Source organism: Sciurus vulgaris (genome assembly GCF_902686455.1).
Source record: "Sciurus vulgaris genome assembly, chromosome: 11".
NCBI classification, from domain to species: Eukaryota; Metazoa; Chordata; class Mammalia; order Rodentia; family Sciuridae; genus Sciurus; species Sciurus vulgaris.
In genome coordinates, this window is record NC_136472.1 from 75,021,656 (window position 1) to 75,040,621 (window position 18,966).

Genomic DNA, 18,966 nt, shown 5'->3' on the forward strand with positions numbered 1-18,966 from the left:
CTCCAGAGTTTTGTTTTGGGTTTCCTTCCCACATAGGACGCAGTGGCTCTAAGAAATGACTGTTTCAAGGGGGAATGAAGGGAAGGGCGGGGGATAGGCATAGGAAAGAGTAGAATGAATCGGACCCTACCATCCTATGTGCATGTAGATTACACGACATCATGTACAACCAGAAGAATGAGAACTTATACTCCTTATGTGTATGTTAAAACATTCTACTATCAAATATAACCAATAAACACAAATTAAAATGTAAAAAGACTGTTTCATGTTATTAAATTTAAGTAATTCATGTCAAAGATTATAGACAGATTATACAAATATTATAAATCTAGGAGACATCATTTCTAAGAACCATGACTCAGACTGTGGAAAAAGCGTGATGGTTGAATAACTGAATGTAATTAATACCACTGAATTATACACTTAAAATGGTGAAAACAAATGGCATATATTCACTTTACCACAATTACAAAATTTATTTAAAAATTTTTTTTAGGCAGGTGAAGAGCCTGCTGCACGCTCCTCCGCGCACAGGTCACACCCGGGTTCCCACTTCTATTGCTAAAGCACACCCCCTACACACCGGATCCCGGCGCTGCGCCGCCCGTCTTCCCAATCTCGGTCGCCCCATTAATAAAATCGAGGTGGTTGCTGAGATGACCTTTAAGGGTCCTTCGAGATCGATGTATTCGTCTGCCCAGAACACACAAAAAAGTTCCAATTCACGTTTCAGAGCAGATGTCCGGCGCATAGGATGCACTCCTACCCTTGCCTGGCGGGGTCCCGGTCCGGAGGTCTGGTCTCGGGCGCGCCAGCCACCGCGCGCGTGCGCAATGGCCTCGGGTGCGCGGCGGCTCTCCGCGCCCCGCCTCACCCGCGCCCGCTGCCATTAGCAGAGGGAGGCGGAGGGGCTGTGCGTGTTGGGCTTGGCTGACCGTTGGCCCCTCAGCGGACGCTCAAGCACAGGTCCCTCGCCGCCCCTCACCTCCTCTCCTCCCCGGCTCGGAGTCAAGGTGTTGGCACCGGAGCCGGGGAGGAGGGGAGGATCCCTCCCGCGTGACGCCCCGGGCCTCCTGCTCGCCCACAGCCGGCCCGCCCCAGGGGCGTGAAGAGAGGCGGGACTGCGGACTTCGGACTCTGGCCCCCAGGCCGCCTCCTGTCGCGCAGGAGCAGGCACCCTAGTCAGACTGTAAGGGAGCCATGTCGGCGCTGCAGCGTCTCTGGCCCCAGGTCCAGGACACCTGCACCTCTCTGGGGCTTATGTTGTCGATCGTGCTGTTCATGGGGCTGGGCCGCGTGATTGCTCGGCAGCAGCTGCACAGGCCCCTGGTCCACGCCTTCGTCTTGGAGTTCCTAGCCACCTTCCAGCTCTGCTGCTGCACCCACGAGCTACAATTGCTTAGCGCGCAGGACTCCACGCACCCCACCTGGACGCTGACGCTAATCTACTTCTTCTCGTTGGTGCATGGCCTGACTCTGGTGGGCACTTCCAGCAACCCTTGCGGCGTGATGATGCAGATGATGCTGGGGGGAATGTCCCCGGAGATGGGTGCAGTAAGACTGTCGTCTCAGCTGGTTAGCGCTCTATGCAGCAGGTACTGCATAAGCGCCCTGTGGAACCTGGGTCTGACCAAGTATCACTTCAGCGAGAGGAGCTTGGCTTGCAAGAATCCCATCCATGCCGATTTACCCAAAGCGATCATCACAGAGGCCATCTGCTCCTTTATCTTCCACAGCGCTCTGCTGCACTTCCAGGAGGTCCGAACCAAGCTTCGTATCCACCTGCTGGCTGCACTCATCACCTTTTTGGCCTATGCAGGTTTGTCATTTCCCACAAAACATTTGGCACGTCTGGAACCTCTGTGACCCGAGGCTCTTAAGTTCTTTACCAAGATACATCCGAAACCCCTACACCGCTGTGATGTAAATATTGGCATCCCTCAACCCCTTTATTCTAGCCATTTTGCAGCCCATTCTTAACCAACAGGGCCGAGGAACAGATCCTTCAGATTCAGTGCTGTTTTCAAACACACAGAGAAAGGAGCCACTTCTTGGGCTGAAACTTGAGATCCTGTTAGATATTGCCACGGATTCAGATATCCTACAAAGGGATTGTTTTAACGTTAGAGAAGAAAGACAACTTATCAGTTACCTCTTTTACCATGTAAAGGTGATATAGATGGTTTCTGACACTCACTGAAACATGATCCCGGGTCTAAAAAGTTCCTTCCTTTTTAAAGCACAAAGCACATGATTGGTTAGTAGTTAAGAATGGGGAATAGAAATTCTGTACTTCCATTTCCTAGTCTTTTTCTACAAATTAATCATTTATTTTCTTAATGATTCATCGAGTTATAAATGAACTTTTAATTGGCCTATCAAGAAAGTTGTATTTTAAAGTTAAAACTTGCTTGAAACTAAGATTGCTTTTTAAAAATATGTATTTATGTGGTGCTGAAGATCGAACCCAGTGCCTCACTACCACTGAGCTTTAACCCCCACCCCTAAGGATGCTTTTTAAAAATAACTTCTCTTGATTTCTTTTAAACCATTTCTTTAGCTTGACAGACTTCAGATGCAGCTGACAGATTTTCTAAATAAGACAAGAAAAATACAAAAAAAAAGTTTAATGATAAAAATGTATCATTTAAGATGATTACAATGAAGGGTGGGGATGTAGTTCAGTGGCAGAGCATTTAGTTAGCATTCATGAAGCCCAGAGCTCGGCTCAATCCCTCCTCCCCCTACTCCCAAATGATTACAACAGAATACCTTTACTGGGGCCATATCTGAATTATAAAATGTTTTCGAGGCATGACTGTAACAAAGGGAATTTATAGTAGTTGTCTATCTTCTGCCCATTAACGTGAAACTTTCAAGTAGAAACAAACCTCAAGATAAGGGCTCCTAAATATGTTTGACCTTCCAGGGCTAAAATGAAAGACCTAATCCATTTTCCCTTCTTTAGGCATAGTTTAATTTTTTAGTATACACAGGTGAAAGCAAATGCCGTAGAAGAGAGGGAAGGGCATATGCATATTTAAGGGGTTGGTGAATAGTTGCTCATTTATTCAAGTTTTAGGTTTGAGCTAAATCCTAAATATCCACTATATACGAACTGAATTGTCCTTGGTGAAAAGTTATGCTGAGTGAGGCAGCACAGGCTCTGATTCCAGTTACTCATGAAGCTGAGGCAGGAGGATCACAAGTTCAAGGCCTGCTTGAGCAACTTGACGAAACTCTTTCTCCAAATGAAAAAATTTAAAAAGGGCTAGAGATGTAGCTCAGTGTATCTCAGAACCAGGGAAAACAAAGAACAGTGATGCCGCCCCTCCCCCCAACAGCTTAATCCTTTACAGTAAAAGATTTTTAAAATAAAACATTGACAGTTGGAGCGTTCTCTACCTATGTCCTTCCTCTGTTGAGTATCCTCAAGTTGGTATGCTTTTTTATATTTTTAATATAGTTGTGATTCCATAAATGATTCTGCATATATTAGTCATTTTCTGTTTTATAAGTGATAGAGATTTTGAGGGAAGAGAAATAATATTTGAAGTTATAGATTAATACAAGGAAAGCTATTGGAAGGAATATATAAAAGATGAACTTAAGGGATCTAAAACACTTTCCCTTTTTCTTGAAACGTGGGAACTAATCAATGGAAGGGGGAGAGAGTAAAAGGATCGCTAGAACAGTGGTTCTCAACATTCTCCCTGCATTGGAATGACCTGGGGAGCTTTTAAAATATACCCATTCTGGGTTCAGAGATTAAAATGTAATTGTGCTGTGAAGGAGCCTAGGCAGTGGTATATTTAATTTTATTTATTTATTTATTTAATTGGTACCAGGGACTGGACCCAGGGTGCTCTATCACTGAGCCACAACCCCAGCCCTTTTAAAAATTTTTTGAGACAGGGTCTCATTAGGTGGCTTACAGCCTCACTAAATTGCTGAGACAGGTTTTGAACCTGCAATCCTCCTGCCTCAGTCTCCCGAGCAGCTGGGATTACAGGCATGCCACCATGCCTGGCAGCAGTAATATATTTTAAAGTTCCCCAGGTGATTCCTTTTGAAACCGAGGTTGAAAACCACTGTTCTAGGAGCCTAGTTATTGTCCAATTCAGAAGCCACTAGCCTATTTAAATAGGCTATTTAAATTTAAATTAAGGAAAAATAAAGATTCAGTTCCTTACTGGCAGTAGCCACATTTTTCAACTGTAATGTACTATAACTACAGTCTTAGTGTTGGAGACCGCAGGGGTAAAACCAAGTAGAAAAATCATAATCTATGATAATCTTTCTTTCATTTTTTTCCCTGCCAGTACAGGACAGATAAAAGAGTATTCACTGGGTACCTATTATATGCCAAAGCATCTTGCTAGGAAATATATAATCTTAGTTAATCCTTACCAAAAGCATTGATGAATACATTATTTCCATTTTAAGCAGAGTGAGACTCAGAAGCAAAATGATCACCTCAATATACACAGCAAACATGCGCAGGAACCATGCTTCAAACTGACACTAAGGCACCTACCCAGCTTTATTATCAACATTTATACAGTGTGCTCCTCATGAGTTCCAAAAACATACACAGCTGAATACAATTGGTTATAAAAAGGAATGAAGTTCTGACATATACAATATGAACTTGGAAAACATTATGCTAAGGAAAATAAACCAGATACAATACACAGCTATAAGCCCAACAGCTCAGGAGGCTGAGGCAGGAGGATCACAAGTTGGAGGCTAGCCTTGGCAATCAGTGAGACCCTGTCTCAAATAATGAAAAAACATGAGATGAGGCGGAGGATCTGGAGATGTGGCTCAGTGGTAGACTGACCCTGGGTTCAAGTCCCACTACTACTTTTGTTTTTTAAATTCTAGTGGGACATGGTGGGGCACGCCTGTAATTCCAATGACTCAGGAGCCACTAAACAATTGAGACCCAATTCAAAATAAAAAATAAAAAGGATTGGGGATGTGTCTCAGTGGTTAAGTACCCCTGGGTTCAATCCCCAGTACCAAAACTAAAATTAAAAAAATTTAAAATTCCAGACCCCCTCAAAAAAGACAAATATTTTATGACTCCACTTACATGAAATAATCCAAAACAGGCAAATTCATAGAATCAGAAAGTAGGATAGAGGTTATCAGGACTGGGGAGAAAAGGCATGGAGACTTATTGTTAATGGGTACAGACCTCAAAGTGATAGAAAACTTCTTTTGGATGGAAAAATTCTGGAAAAAAGGACTGCCAGTAAAACAGCACTGTTGAATGTCAAAAACACTGAGTGGCACATTTTATGTTATATATATTTTACCACAATTAAGAATTTTTAATTACAAAAGGTTTCTGTTATCAAATAAGTCTGGCAAACACTGAATTAAGCAGGTTTTGTAAGTACTATATAATGTGAAACTCTAAAAGGAAGATGTGGCATTTTATCAAATTTATGAAATCCTTTTGTCTAGGAGTGTGTAGCAGAAGGGAACTTACTTTGGAAATGCTGCAAAAAATTATATAATACCCTATGAGTTTCTATAGATATAAGTCATGACTTTGTTCCAAATAGAATGGACTGTCTTGGGACCGCTGAGTGTCTGCGCGGCCAGGCAAAAATGAGGCTTTTGTAGGAACGAAAAGGGAAAGAAAGGCAGGAGGAGTTGGCTAGGTCACACATCACTACAAGTTACTTTCATGTATATTTTTTAAACTTCTAAAATACCACATATACAGGTTTGACAAAACTGCATGCTGGGATTTCTTTAATTACTTGGGCCTTTAAGGTACTCAGGTGTCATGAATTCAGGTCACATCAAAATAACTGATGATGTATTTTAAGATTCAGAACAGAACTGCCAGCAGCATAGCCACAGGCTTCTGGGATTAAGTATTGATTTAGCATTCTGAATTATTTTTTGTAGTGCTGAGGATTGAACCCCTGGCTTTGCACATGCTAAGCAAATGCTCTACCACTCAGCCTGCTCGATCTCCTGGTGATAACTCTCTCAACATGCAGCCCAGCAATCTGAATTTTTATGTGCAGGTGAAGGCCACTGTTTTCATTACCACTGTGTAGTTACTGGCTTCCCTAATGAAGTTAAAAAAGAAGAAAAAGAAAAGAGAAACAGAAAAAGCTGTGTGAGATCATGTTACAACTTTTTTTTTTTTTTTTTTTTTTTTGACATAGGGTCTTGCTAAGCTGCCCAGGTTGGTCTTGAACTCCTGGGCTCAAGTGATCCCCCTACTTCAGCCTCTCAAATAGCTGGGACTACAGACAGGTGTGTGCTGCCACACCTGGCTCTTAAAATTATAAATTATTATTTCGGATTTCAAGAAAATCTTCCTTAACTTGTATTTTTGTTCAATAAACAGGGTAAGAGAGAGATGCATTCATTTCTGTATATAATTAGATATTGAAAAAAAGTTATTTTACACGAGTTGTCATTATTACCGCACCTGTTTTTTATTTTATAGAATTTAAAATTATACACTGTTTTCTGACATAATACTTATCCTCATTTACTAGAAGGAAAGGTTTCAGTACAGAAACCACATTTGTTTTATTCATCATAATGTATAACTAGGACTTATGATGGTATCATCTGGTGCAAAGTAAACAGTTCTAAGAATCTTTGAATGAATTTGCAAATAGATTGTTTGATTAATAAAACTACATAGATAAAATACGTATCTGTGCATTCCATATTTTATGTCCATGGCTTCCAATATAAATCTAAAAATTTGTCTTAAGGGCTGGGGATATAGCTCATTTGGTAGAGTGTTTGCCTAGCATGCACAAGGCCCTGGGTTCAATCCCCAGCACTGTCAAAAAAACAAATTAAATTGTCTTAAGAAACTGTATTATTTTTACTTTACTCCATACAGGATTTTTGGTATCCTTCTAAGTCATGAATGTAGATAAGCTTATCTGTCAAATGAGAAGGGAACTAAGTCCTTACATACTTTCCCTTCTAATACAACAACTATATGAAATAGATGTCATTACCAATTTCCAAATAAGAACTGGCTTCAAAGAAAGGTCTCCAACTTCCTTTTACTTCACCAGTATAATATAGTAGTCAAGAGTACAGACTTGGAATAGGGCTGCGTTCCCATGCTAGATGCTTACCTTGGTCTCAGTTCCTTAATCTTTAAAATGGAGAACAACACTATGTCAAGAGAATGAGGCTGGGCACGGTGCCACACGCCTATGATCCCAGGCTGAGGCAGGAGGGTTGGCAGCTCAAAGTCAGCCTCAACAGTTTAGCGAGGCCCTAATCAACTCAGTGAGAGCCTATCTCTAAATAAAATATAAAGAAGGTCTTGGGACGGGACGGGACTCAGTGGTTAAGTGCCCCTGGATTTAAACCTTGGTATCAAAAAAAAGGAAGAGTGTTCATATTCTTAGCACAGTACCAGGTATATACTACTAATTTGTCACAGGCTTCCATTATAACTTGATCATTGTTGCATGATCAATGATTTTGTTGGGATAAGTTCAGGAAAGTGTAGGCATTACAACTTTTATATCGAAAGTTAACTTATTTGCAAATAAGTCAATGTTTTTTGTATACAAATCCCTAGGTGCTCCCCACAACCTCCTAAACAGTTTAATGTCATTCTTCCAGGTCTATAACAACTAGTCCAAAAAGAGCTAGGGAGCTTAGGTAGTAAATTAGCATATCAACAGTGTGTGAACCAGCAATGAAAACTGGAATGTTTGGAGATATGGACCTTTGGAGAGCACTTGCTCAACACAACAGGAGGTAGACACTACGTCTAGGGAAAGCAGTCTTGTCATTACAGAGGTATTTTCAATTCTGTTTTAATATGGTCTTTGCTTTGATTACATGCTGACCAAATAACTTCTGATATAGATCTGGCCTTGGGGGTGGGGGGCACTTACCAGGAAATGGGTGCCTTATATTTTGGTGACTAGAAAGGGCTAGCTTCCACTATAAATAGTAAATTGACCTTCTGGCTTATACATGAGTCTTATGTGATTTTAACTAGTATCCTGTCATAGAGAATTTGATTCCCCTCAGGAACACTGAGAAACATTAGTGCCTAGAATTGCCATATTTGAGACCTCACCTTGGTTATAGTGATTTCATTAAGTTCATACTGACCTCTAAGACTCTTGGCAGTCAGCCTGCTCGATCTCCTGGTGATAACTCTCTCAACATGCAGTTATATCATCTCCCCTTCAAACGCCAATGGATCCAATGGATAGTAATCTATTTGCTGAAGCCATTTTCTGATAGTTCTCTATCTACTGAGTCTTTTTAGAAAATTCATGTTTAATTGCATAATACATGAACATTCTCTTTGTAAAAAACTAAAACACTGAAGTGCTTTTTGACTGCTCTCCTCCATGTCTGTCCCTCCTTTTCTGCCTTCTCTTCCCACCAGGCAATCCTTCTGTGTGTTGTGTATTATGTCCTTCCAAAGCCTGTAAGTGCATTTATTATAAGTATAGATAATAATATGTGAAATTATATATTATTATGTACGTTTGTGTTCATGTTATCATAAAAAGTATCATACCTTTCTGCAGTCTGCTTTTTTTGGTGGTTTGTTCAATGATTTATCTTGAAGATCTATGTTAGTAAAGAGATTTCTCTCATTATTTCAGAATGCTTCATGATTATCCTAAAGTAATAATAAGCTTATTCAGCAATTTTTCTGTAAACAGATATTTAGGTTTTCCCCAGTTCTTTGCTACTATAAATAATCACCCTTGTATATATGTTTCTGTAGGTTTTCAGCTGTGGAGGATTTTGCCCCCGGGGGACATTTGGGTTGTTACAATATGGGGAAAGGGGAGTGCTACTAGCATCTAATGGGTAGGGTCCGGGGATGCCACTAAACATCTTATGGTGCATAGGACAGACCCTCACAACAAAAGAATTATCCAGTAAAACAGCAAAGCCAGTGCCACATCTGAGGTTTTTGTTAACACAGAATCCATACCTGATAGGGACTTCTGTATCAGTTTTAACTATTGCTATGTAACAAACCATCCCATAACTTAAAATAACAATTTATTATTTTTCACAGTTCTCTAGGTTAGAGGCAAATTCCATGACATCACTCATGCAGCTACATTCACTGGACAGTGGTGGGGCTGGAAAAGCTGAGGAACCTTCCTGTCTGGCAGTTGGTGCCGTCATCTGGGATGCCTTAGTTCCCCTTCGTGTGGCCTCTCATTCTCCAGCAGCCCACACCAGTTTACCTCTATGGTCAGGGCATTGTTCAGAGAGCAAAAAAGTAGAGGCTGATGGGCTTACTGACACCTGAACCTAGAATTCACACAGCACCACCCGCCACATTCAGAATTCAGTGTCACCTTTGCTCCATTCAACCCAAGTTGCAAAGCTAGTCTGTTTCCCCTCTCTTAAGGGGAAAAGAGAGGGGAAGACTACCTCTTAGGGGGAAGAGCATCTTCCACCAGGTCATACTGCATGGAACTGGTAAACAGATAAAGGAAGTGAAGCAGTTCAAGTTTTTTAGGGTTGGTGTGGTTACGTTTATCTTGGCCCTAAGAAAAAGTCTCCAGTATATCATGACCTATAGGTCTGAAGTAATCTAACTGTAAGGGCAATGGCTCACTTGGTCTATTAATGCTGAAAAATGCTTTAGGAAGTCACTGATAATTGATGTTAATGCATATCACATTATAAAGATATTATGTTTTTTTGTGTCCATGTTGTCTAGTACACAGGAAATATTTTTTGTGGGGAGGGTATGTAGAATTGAAATGAAATGATCAGCTGCCAACCATAAAACTGTTGAGCCTTGGCAGTTGCAGGTTTAACATTCCAGGATTTGATTGTTCAAGAATATTCTGAAGGCCCACGAGGTGATGCCAGTTATCATTACTGAGGTAAAATAACAAATCATACTATGAGGCTGGTACGCTAGCAGAAACTCTCAGCCATCCTGTGAGCTTAACCCAGAGCTCAGGAGTTTCATCCCAGCCTCGCTTCATTGTTCTCATCCTAGCAAGAATGAAATCTCATTTGTGAAATCTTAGGAAAAGATCACTTATTTTTTCAACATCCAATGTCAGAGTTTTATTGGCAAGGAAGAAAAACACTGTTAGTAGAAAGTACTTCCATAAATAGAATTACAAAAATCCCAAAATCATTGACTGAAAGATTGATTGATCACTTAACAATTTTACCTTTCTGAATGTTATGGAGACAAATGGACAGGCTCTAGCAGTATATATCAATGTAAAACGTGTGAAAAAGTCTCAGGATCTCTGTGGTTGAGTCAAGAGGCAGCTGTGTGCCCCTAAGTCTTCATCTGGAGGAACTACCAACAGTGCCAGTCTTAGGGATGCTCTTAGGGTGTACTCTGAAAGGCAGTCACAGCTCTGGTGAGCAGTGTTGGAGTCTTTCAGCTCCCTGTGCTTTTCCTTTTGTACTACGGAGACAGGACTATAGACTCCTGGGTCCCATGACAGTTACCTTGGGTACAGAGCTGGGACGTGAATACTGAAAAATAGTCAACAGTTACAATTTGTGCTTATCTTTCATGAAGCGACTCACACTTTAAAAAAAAAATAACCATTTTATTGAGATGGTCACTTTTTAGGGATCTTCTGACAAGTGAAAATGGAAGAGATGATATTTTGGTCCATTTTACTTTTTGTTTTCAATACAAAGGTATGCTTATGCCTAAAAGAATCCTGGGATGGTATATCTATTTTAATTATATTTTCATTTTACTTTATTATTATTCATTGATTCAAACTGATAAATGTGAAGAGTAGCCAAATCTCCTATCTCATAAAACTATAAAAATTCACGATAACAGAATGCATGAGCTTTCAGTGTGTACTTTATAGTAAAGGCAGAACACCAAGTGTAAACTCTTGATGTCTTTGTCTTCTATTTTTTCTACTTGGCATAATAATCCATAATCTATTATACTTTATGCCAGGTGAATCTGCAGAGGAAGATAATAGAGTAAGACTACTTAAATATCTAAAATAAGAGTTACATTTAATAACCTATTTATTTCTAGATACAAGAAAATGTAAGACCACATTGTCTGGAATCACTTTGCTTAAAATGTATTACAGGAGGAAGCCTAACAGGAGCAGTGTTCAATCCAGCATTGGCACTCTCACTTCATTTCGTGTGTTTTGATGAAGCTTTCTCTCAATTTTTTATAGTATACTGGCTGGCTCCTTCTTTAGGTAAGCATATCTTTATTTAATATGTCTAAAAGATTAGAATATTTTAAAATATGATATGGCATGCTACTGTCAATTTCCAAAGCCAGAGTAGGCACAAAAAGGAAAATGAAAAAGGAAGTTAACATGCTTGAGATAACCATTTATGCAGTATCCTTTAACTGTTTTTATCAGGGCTGGGAATGTAGCTTCATGCTGACTTGGGTCGAATCTCTCTCTCTCTCTCTCTCTCACACACACACACACACACACACGCACACATACACACACCTTAACAGTGTGGTGGCACTTGCCTGTAGCCCAGCTACTCAGGAATCTGAGGAATGGGCTGGGAATATAGCTCAGTTGGTAGAGTGCTTGCCTCTCAAGCACAAGGCCCTGGGTTCAATCCCAGCACTGGGGGGAAAAAAAAATCTGAGGAAGGTGCATTGTTTAAGCCCAGGAATTCAAGGTAAACCTGGGGAAAAAAAAAATGAAAAAGCAAAGAGTGGACAAAGATTTGTTTTTTCAAAGTTGTCAGCTCCAACTAAAATGTCATTTCACTCATTTAACTCATTTTGGAGAAGGGCATCTCATGAAGCAATGAATAACTGTAGTAAGCATGGTTTTAAAATTATTCACAAGATCAGCTGGCCATGGTGGCACACGCCTGTAATTCCAGTGGCTTTGGGAGACTGAGGCAGGAGGATCACAAGTTTGAGGCCAGCTTCAGCAATTTAGCAAGGCCTGAAGCAACTCAGATCCTGTCTCAAAAAATTAAAAGGGGTGAAATGTGGGGATATAGCTTAGTGGTCAAGCACCTCTGGTTTCAATCCCTGGTACAAAAAAAAATTCACAAGTTAATTTCTATTGAGTTTAGATATATAAAAGTCTTCTATAAAGAGGGATCAAATAACAAAAAAATTATACAATTACTGTAATCAAAATATGCATTTCTTATAAATGAATAAGAGGATTATTCATTAATACACCACTGTCTTCTGTGTTTAGTTAGCATTTTCTGTTTCTTCGTGCTCGTTTTCTGTTTTTTTGTTTTTGTTTTTTTAAAAGGCACAGGTAGAAGGGGAACACTGGCACCACACACAGGTTTGAATAGCCTCATGTTTTTACTCCTCTCATTCACTTCCCATTCCTTTATCTCACATTTGCTCATCTATTATGCTTAATAATATCTACAGGTACAAACAAATATCGGAGAAAATCTGCATTTAAAGACTAGTGATAGGTTTTCCCCCAATCCTATGAAGTGCGTTTGTAGTGTTTTCCAGTAACCTCTTACAGGCAGTGGCACATGCCTGTAATCCCAGCTACTGAGGAGGCCAAGGCACGAGGATCTCAAGTTTGAGGCCAAACTCGGCAACTTAGTAAGCCTAATCTCAAAATGAAAAATAAAGAGGGTTGGGGTGGAGGCTGGGGATGTAGCTCAGTGGTAGAATGCCCCAGGGTTCAATCCCTAGTGCAAAAAAAAAAAAAAAAAAAAAAAAAAAAAGTTAAAAGAAGTTACTAATTAGGCAGGAGAGTTTTTTGTTTGGGTACCAGGGGCACTTAACCACTGAGCCACATCCCCAGCCCTTTTTATTTTTACTTTTGAGAGGGTCTTGCTAAATTGCTGAGGCTGGCTTTGAACTTATGATCCTCCTACCTTAGCCTCCCGAGTCACTAGGAATACAGGTATGCACCACCTTGCCTGGCTGGTGGTAGTTTTTATATGAAAAATTCCCCCCAATGTGTTGTACTTGGAACCAATACATATTATTTAACATATCTGTTAGTGTGCTCCAACTACAATTTTATTGTAGGCCCATGATGCAAAAGCATTATTTCATATATTACTTGAAAGAACATTTAAAATGTCTTTCCAGAAAATTTTTAAAAGAAAAAATCTGAAGTACTAATGTTCTCTGCAAAGGACCTTGACTTTTTTTTTCTTAAAACAGGTTTTCCAACTCAAAATACTTAATGACTTCTTCCCAGAAGAGCATATAATAGGAAAAGCACTAGTGCTAAGAAAGAAAAATAGCTCATCACCTTTTTTTTGGGGGGGTGCTGGGGATCAAACCCAGGGCCTTGTGCTTACAAGGCAAGCACTCTACCGACTGAGCTATCTCCCCAGCCCCAGCTCATCACCTTTTATAGACCAGAGTGGGAGAGTGAAAAAAGGGATTACATTCTCAAGTTTGTATAGTCCAAACAGGAAGATAACATTTTTTTTGTGGTCATCATCAAAACATTTTTTTTTGGGGTGCTGGGGATTGAACCCAGGGCCTTGTGCTTACAAGGCAAGCACTCTACCGACTGAGCTATCTCCCTAGCCTCCTCAAAACATTTTAAAAGACACACTTATTACAAAACGATTGAAACACCAAAATTAAAAAAATATAAAAATGGTGCTCGCTTCGGCAGCACATATACTAAAATTGGAACGATAGAGAAGATTAGCATGGCCCCTGTGCAAGGATGACCCACAAATTCGTGAAGTATTCCATATTTTTAACAATAGTGCACCATGATCAAGTTGGGTTCATCCCAGAATGCTCAGTTGGTTTAATATCCAGAAATCAATAAATGTAATTCATCACATCAATAAACTTAAAGTCAAGAATTTAAAAAAAAAAAAAAATATATATATATATATAAAATGTTCACTCATTTGCTTTCTGTGCAAGGAATTTCTTACTAGTGGCATCAATCAAATTTTTCTGTAATTATATATGGCCCTATTTAGCTTATTGAAAATACTCAAAGATTCTAAGTTGTCCTAAAAAGATCCTTAGCTTTTTTTCTTAGACCCAACATAAAATTTCTGTTGTAGTTTTGGGTTTATAAAGGCATATTTCTGTACAAGGTTTATGACTGAGAAACAATGAAAGCATTCTTCAATGAATTGGATAAAATACAAATGTGAATAAATACACACAGTTTTTAGAATACTAATTTCTAGCTTGCCATTGAATTTTGTCATATATTAAAGTTACATTCCCACTGGAATTTGGCTCCAAGTGAAATAAAAAGTCACAAACTCTGAGAATGGGGAAAATAAGAAAAGTATGATTTACAAGAGTCAGAGTTAAGAGATCCATCAAAAAAGAACACAAAACCCAACTGCCAAAGCTACGTTGGGCAATGTCACTGGGGGGAGACAGAATAATCTCAAGATGTCTATCTTCTTTCTCTCTCTCTCTCTCTCTCTCTCTCTCTCTTTTTAATATTTTTAGTTGGAGATGGACACAATACCTTTGTTTATTCCTTTTATTTTTTACTTTGAGACAGGGTCTCACTAAGTTGCTGAGGTTAGCCTCAAACCTATGATCCTCCTGCTTCAGCCTCTCAAGTCACTAGGATTACAGGCGTGTGCCACCATGCCCTCCCCCGCCTTTTATTTTTTTTAAGTTGTAGATGGACACAATGCCTTTATTTTATTTATTTTTCTGTGGTGCTGAACCCAGTGCCTCACATGTGCTAGGCAAGTGCTATACCACTGAGCCATGGCCCCAGTCCCTTCTTTCCCTTCTTGACTAAGCAGAGAGCAAACTATTGGGAGCCACAGTCTTTATTTTCTTTCTTGTTTCTCATCAGAGTAGAGATAATTATAATTTCTTTAATAGCCCCCATCATCTTCCCAAATGAAAAATGTTAGAAATGTGACTATAAGAATGTATACATGGGGCTGGGGTTACGGCTCAGTGGTAGTGCGCTCACCCAGCCCAGGTGAGTCCCTGGGTTCGATCCTCAGCACCACATAAAAATAAAATAAAGGTATTGTGTTCCCCTACAAGTAATAAAAAAAATTTAAAAAAAAGAATGTATATAGGGCTATTTTCTAGTTTTTACATTTCATACAATAAAAACTGACCAATTCTGTGTGCTTCTATGAAACTGCAATTCCATTTTTAGAAAACTTTTAAACGTCATGCCTTGTTTTCTAGCTTTGACTTTAGGAAGAATTGACAAAATATGTGGTCAATTAACATAGGGATCATATCTGATTCCTTTTCATTTGAAGACTGGTTGCAGATTCATCTTTTAAAAATATATTAAGGTACTGAAATGCTAGCCAAATCTTAAGGTTTTGTTATTGCCAAACAAGAAAGTGGTAAATTTTAAATCTGCATGGAACAAAACTAATTTTTAATCTAAATATAAGCTATCTACAATTTTAAGTCTAAATGTAGTTAAGATTTTTAAAAAATTGAAGAATTCCCTTTTACGGTAGCGATTTGAATCTTTGGGTCACTCTCCTTCCTGTTTCACATTGAAGCAATGGCTACATGCTAGATTTGTCTAGTGTAACCTCAAAAATGAAGATATTAGGACTAGGGGTGTAGCTCAGTAGTTGAGTGCTTGCCTAGCATGCACAAGACCCTAAGTTTGTTCCCCAGCACTGCAAAATCAAAACAAACACAAAAAAGATTTACTAATAAGCAAAATTTTAAAAATGTTTGTTTCTATTATGTTAAAAAAATCAGCATTGACTGAATTTTAAATATTTTACTTGCTAAAATCTCTAAAAGCTATTAGTGGATAAGACTGATGAAAAAGAGAAGCAAGAAAGTAATCTAACATACTGTTCTGATTTGAGCATTCCAGGTAAGAATTGGAGTACTTTTGGTTGCTGTTCCCTGGGTACATCCCTGGGGTACAGTGGGTCATTGCCATTTTTGAGGTGCAGCTAAAGACCCAGGTCCAGGCTTTCCCAGCAAGTCAGTAAGGGAGTCAGAACTAAAACTACTAATCTGTGAGTTTTATTTGTCCTTTGAATTCACTATTTAGATACTGCAATTTTTATCAAGTACATAGTGTTTTTAAGGATTCATGGTTGAAGAAAAATGTGAGAATATCCGTCTTAATGTATACCCAATTAGGGACTGACTTTCCTTTAAGATTGTTTTGTTTTTATTTTACCTTATTTTGTCTTTCAGGTATATTGTTGATGATTTTAATGTTCAGCTTTTTCCTTCCATGGCTGCATAACAACAATACAATTAATAAAAAGGAATAACTATTCCAAAAGACTCAAACTAAGTTACAGGACAGTCAAGCTGGATGTGCTATACAGTGGCTGCACTGGATTCGTCAATGTTTTAACTTCCTTTGAGGAAGCTGTCTTAAGTTTTCATCATTGGGACTTAAAAAAAAATTACTGTGAAAATGAGGTATCCTGTATTTCTCAGTTAAGACTTGTTCTTTTGAGTGATGTGTTAAATGCTGCTAGAAAAGACTCATTCATTAAACCTCACATAAATCTCAAATGATAATTATTAACTTTGAGGAAAATCAAATGAGCACAAGGTTGAGAAGGGGAGAGAAAGTGATGGTAGGCTGAAAGAAACTATATGGGGTGTTGCCTGAATGAATTGGATTACTTAACCAAAGTACAAGTCTAGCTTACAGAACTGAAGAGAACTGGATAGAAGATACTTTCCAGAGACTACCTCACACACTGAAACCGTCAGCGGTGTCATCTTTCAATAGGAAAATTGCTTTTCGAAGAGTATATATCCCCTCATTCTTAAGGGGTTTCCTAAATTTGAAATATATTCTAATTTCTAAAATTTTTCTCTAAGTAGATAATCGCACTAGCTTCAGGCAAGTTGTATAATAGAATTAAAAACTCATAGGTAGCCAAGATTAAACCTATCTACCTTTTAATGTACCTTACACCTACCAGGTGAAGTAGGTACATGTATTTTTAATCTTTATTTTACAGATAAGGAAACTAAACCTAGATGGGTCTGTCGTTTACTGCTTCAACCCCAAAACTCCTCTCGGCCATTGTTGTAATCTAAGGAAAATAGAGAGTTTTGAAGATTTGTTAAATTTTTAATTATTATTTTATTTTAACTTATTTACTTTGTTTGCAGTGCTGGGGATTGAACCCAGGGCCTTGTGCTTTCGAGGCAAGCACTCTACCAACTGAGCTACATCCCCAGTCCCATTAAATTTTTTATAATAATATTAAATAAAGGAATTAATTAGTATTTTTGAGGTTTAAAGAACCTTCAACTTTTCTCTATTGTCTTATTGTCTGAGGTTGAATTTTCATTAAAAGTTCAGATCATAAAAGGTTAGTGTTTCTCTCCAAAGGCGATTCTATTATCAGAGTTAGAACTGAAAGTAAAAAAAAAAAAAAAAAAAAAAATGTGGTTAGATGACTGAGCAATAATCAAATAACAAGCAAATGATAAGTCGCCAGGTAATTAAAGCCTGTTGGTGCTCCGCCTGTAGTCAATTGCTCTACTTACACCTGTTGACTGAGCAGTGGCAGCTTGTTGTTAAGTCCACCTAACAGGCAGCTGGTTTGAAGATCAGTTTGTCTCTTTAACTTACAAAAATACATACCATCGTAGTACTTTAAAAAGCACAGGTCACAAAGTTGTGACTGAATAGGTAAAGGTTTCACTTATTTGTTTTACTGGGCCTGCTCAGTACTTAAAATAGTGTCAATATTTTAAGTCTTTTCACACAAAAATCCATAGTTTCAGCTTCTTTTGCAAAAAAAAAAACAACCCAGAGTATCTTACAATATTAGGCCTGAATTTTGCCATGGCAACACTACTAAGTAACTGTTCTTCCCTTTAACAGTTGTCTTCCAAACATGAAGCTGTGTCACTGTTTCATGGCTATTTTTCTTATAAAATAGTTCTTTTTATTCATGATGCTTACATGAATAGTGTGGTTTAAGAAAAATGAGTATTGTGAAAACAGCCCTCTGAACTTCACATCAGACTAAATTTGTGACTTCTGATACCCCTGCTTCCTCTGCAATCTTCTCAAATGGTGGCCACTTCCCAACACTCTCACACCACTGCCTGGGGATGGAATAAACCTATTCCTCGTCCTACTGTTACTTCTTCATTCTCCTCTACTTCCTACCTTAAAAGCAGGGCATCAGCTACCTGGGTACTTGTTGCAGTTAAGTATTGTATAGTTCCCTCAAGTCCCCCTTGTTCCTAAGGTCTGAGTTCCCGTCATTCTTTTTCTATAACACTACTCCAGTTATATTTCTTGGTAATTAATACCACAGAAATGATCCTTTTCAATGTCTTGGCCCCAGTTTGTTGGCTTGCTCTCCTTTGATAATCTTGGCTTTTACTCTGCCTTAGCTGTAAATTATAGCTAAAGGTTCATCATAATAGGTAAAAAATTTCTGATCTCAAACACCCCACTTTCTGACTGTAACTCCTTTCCAGCTCACTCACTCTAGAAGGCATCTCCAGTGATCCCCTGACTGCCACAGGGAATTTCTGCCCACTGACACCTTTTCACATTTCTTATCCTTCCCAAGTAACCGCTTCTACTTAAGCAACTTAAATTACGGCCAATCATCACAATCATGCTTGCATACACCTGTAAATCCCTTCCCTCGTCTCTTCACCATACCCATAAAACTTAACCGCAACCTGATTAAATGCAGTGGTCTGCTTATTCTCTACCTCACACTCATGCTACAGAACACACCCAGAACTTGCTGTGTATCTGTGTGTGTTTAGGGACTTGAGGTTGCTGTAGGCAGCTGTATATGTTTTACAAGACAGCATCTAAGCATCTTTCCTGTTTGGGGTAATCCACCACTGTGAGACAGGGACAGTGCCATTTGTTATAAAAGATTAAAGTGGCCAGATACTCCATCTGTCCCTTACAACTAAGGCACACAGTGCCATCCAGAACTTTTGAATCCTGAGTGTAGTGACTCAAAGAAACAATAAAGAAATTAGCCTAATAACAGCAGGGGAATTAAAAATCTTAAGTA

General features: G+C 39.0%; 1 protein-coding gene across 1 annotated transcript; it reads left to right on the forward strand.

Moving 5' to 3' along the window:
• Positions 1–1,013: 1,013 nt before the first annotated feature.
• On the forward strand, positions 1,014–17,724 carry AQP11 (aquaporin 11). The gene is made up of 3 exons (XM_079105099.1): positions 1,014–1,822; positions 11,103–11,219; positions 16,136–17,724. The coding sequence occupies exons 1-3, from the start codon at positions 1,204–1,206 to the stop codon at positions 16,213–16,215; spliced, it is 816 nt and encodes a 271-aa protein (XP_078961225.1). The 5' UTR covers positions 1,014–1,203; the 3' UTR covers positions 16,216–17,724.
• The last annotated feature ends 1,242 nt before the right edge of the window (positions 17,725–18,966 follow it).

Coding starts and splice junctions, on each gene's coding strand:
- AQP11 (XM_079105099.1), top strand. CDS start 1,204: ATGTCGGCGCTGCAGCGTCTCTGGCCCCAGGTCCAGGACACCTGCACC. Junction 1,823..11,102: donor CACCTTTTTGGCCTATGCAG/GTTTGTCATTTC, acceptor AATGTATTACAG/GAGGAAGCCTAACAGGAGCA. Junction 11,220..16,135: donor CTGGCTGGCTCCTTCTTTAG/GTAAGCATATCT, acceptor TTTGTCTTTCAG/GTATATTGTTGATGATTTTA.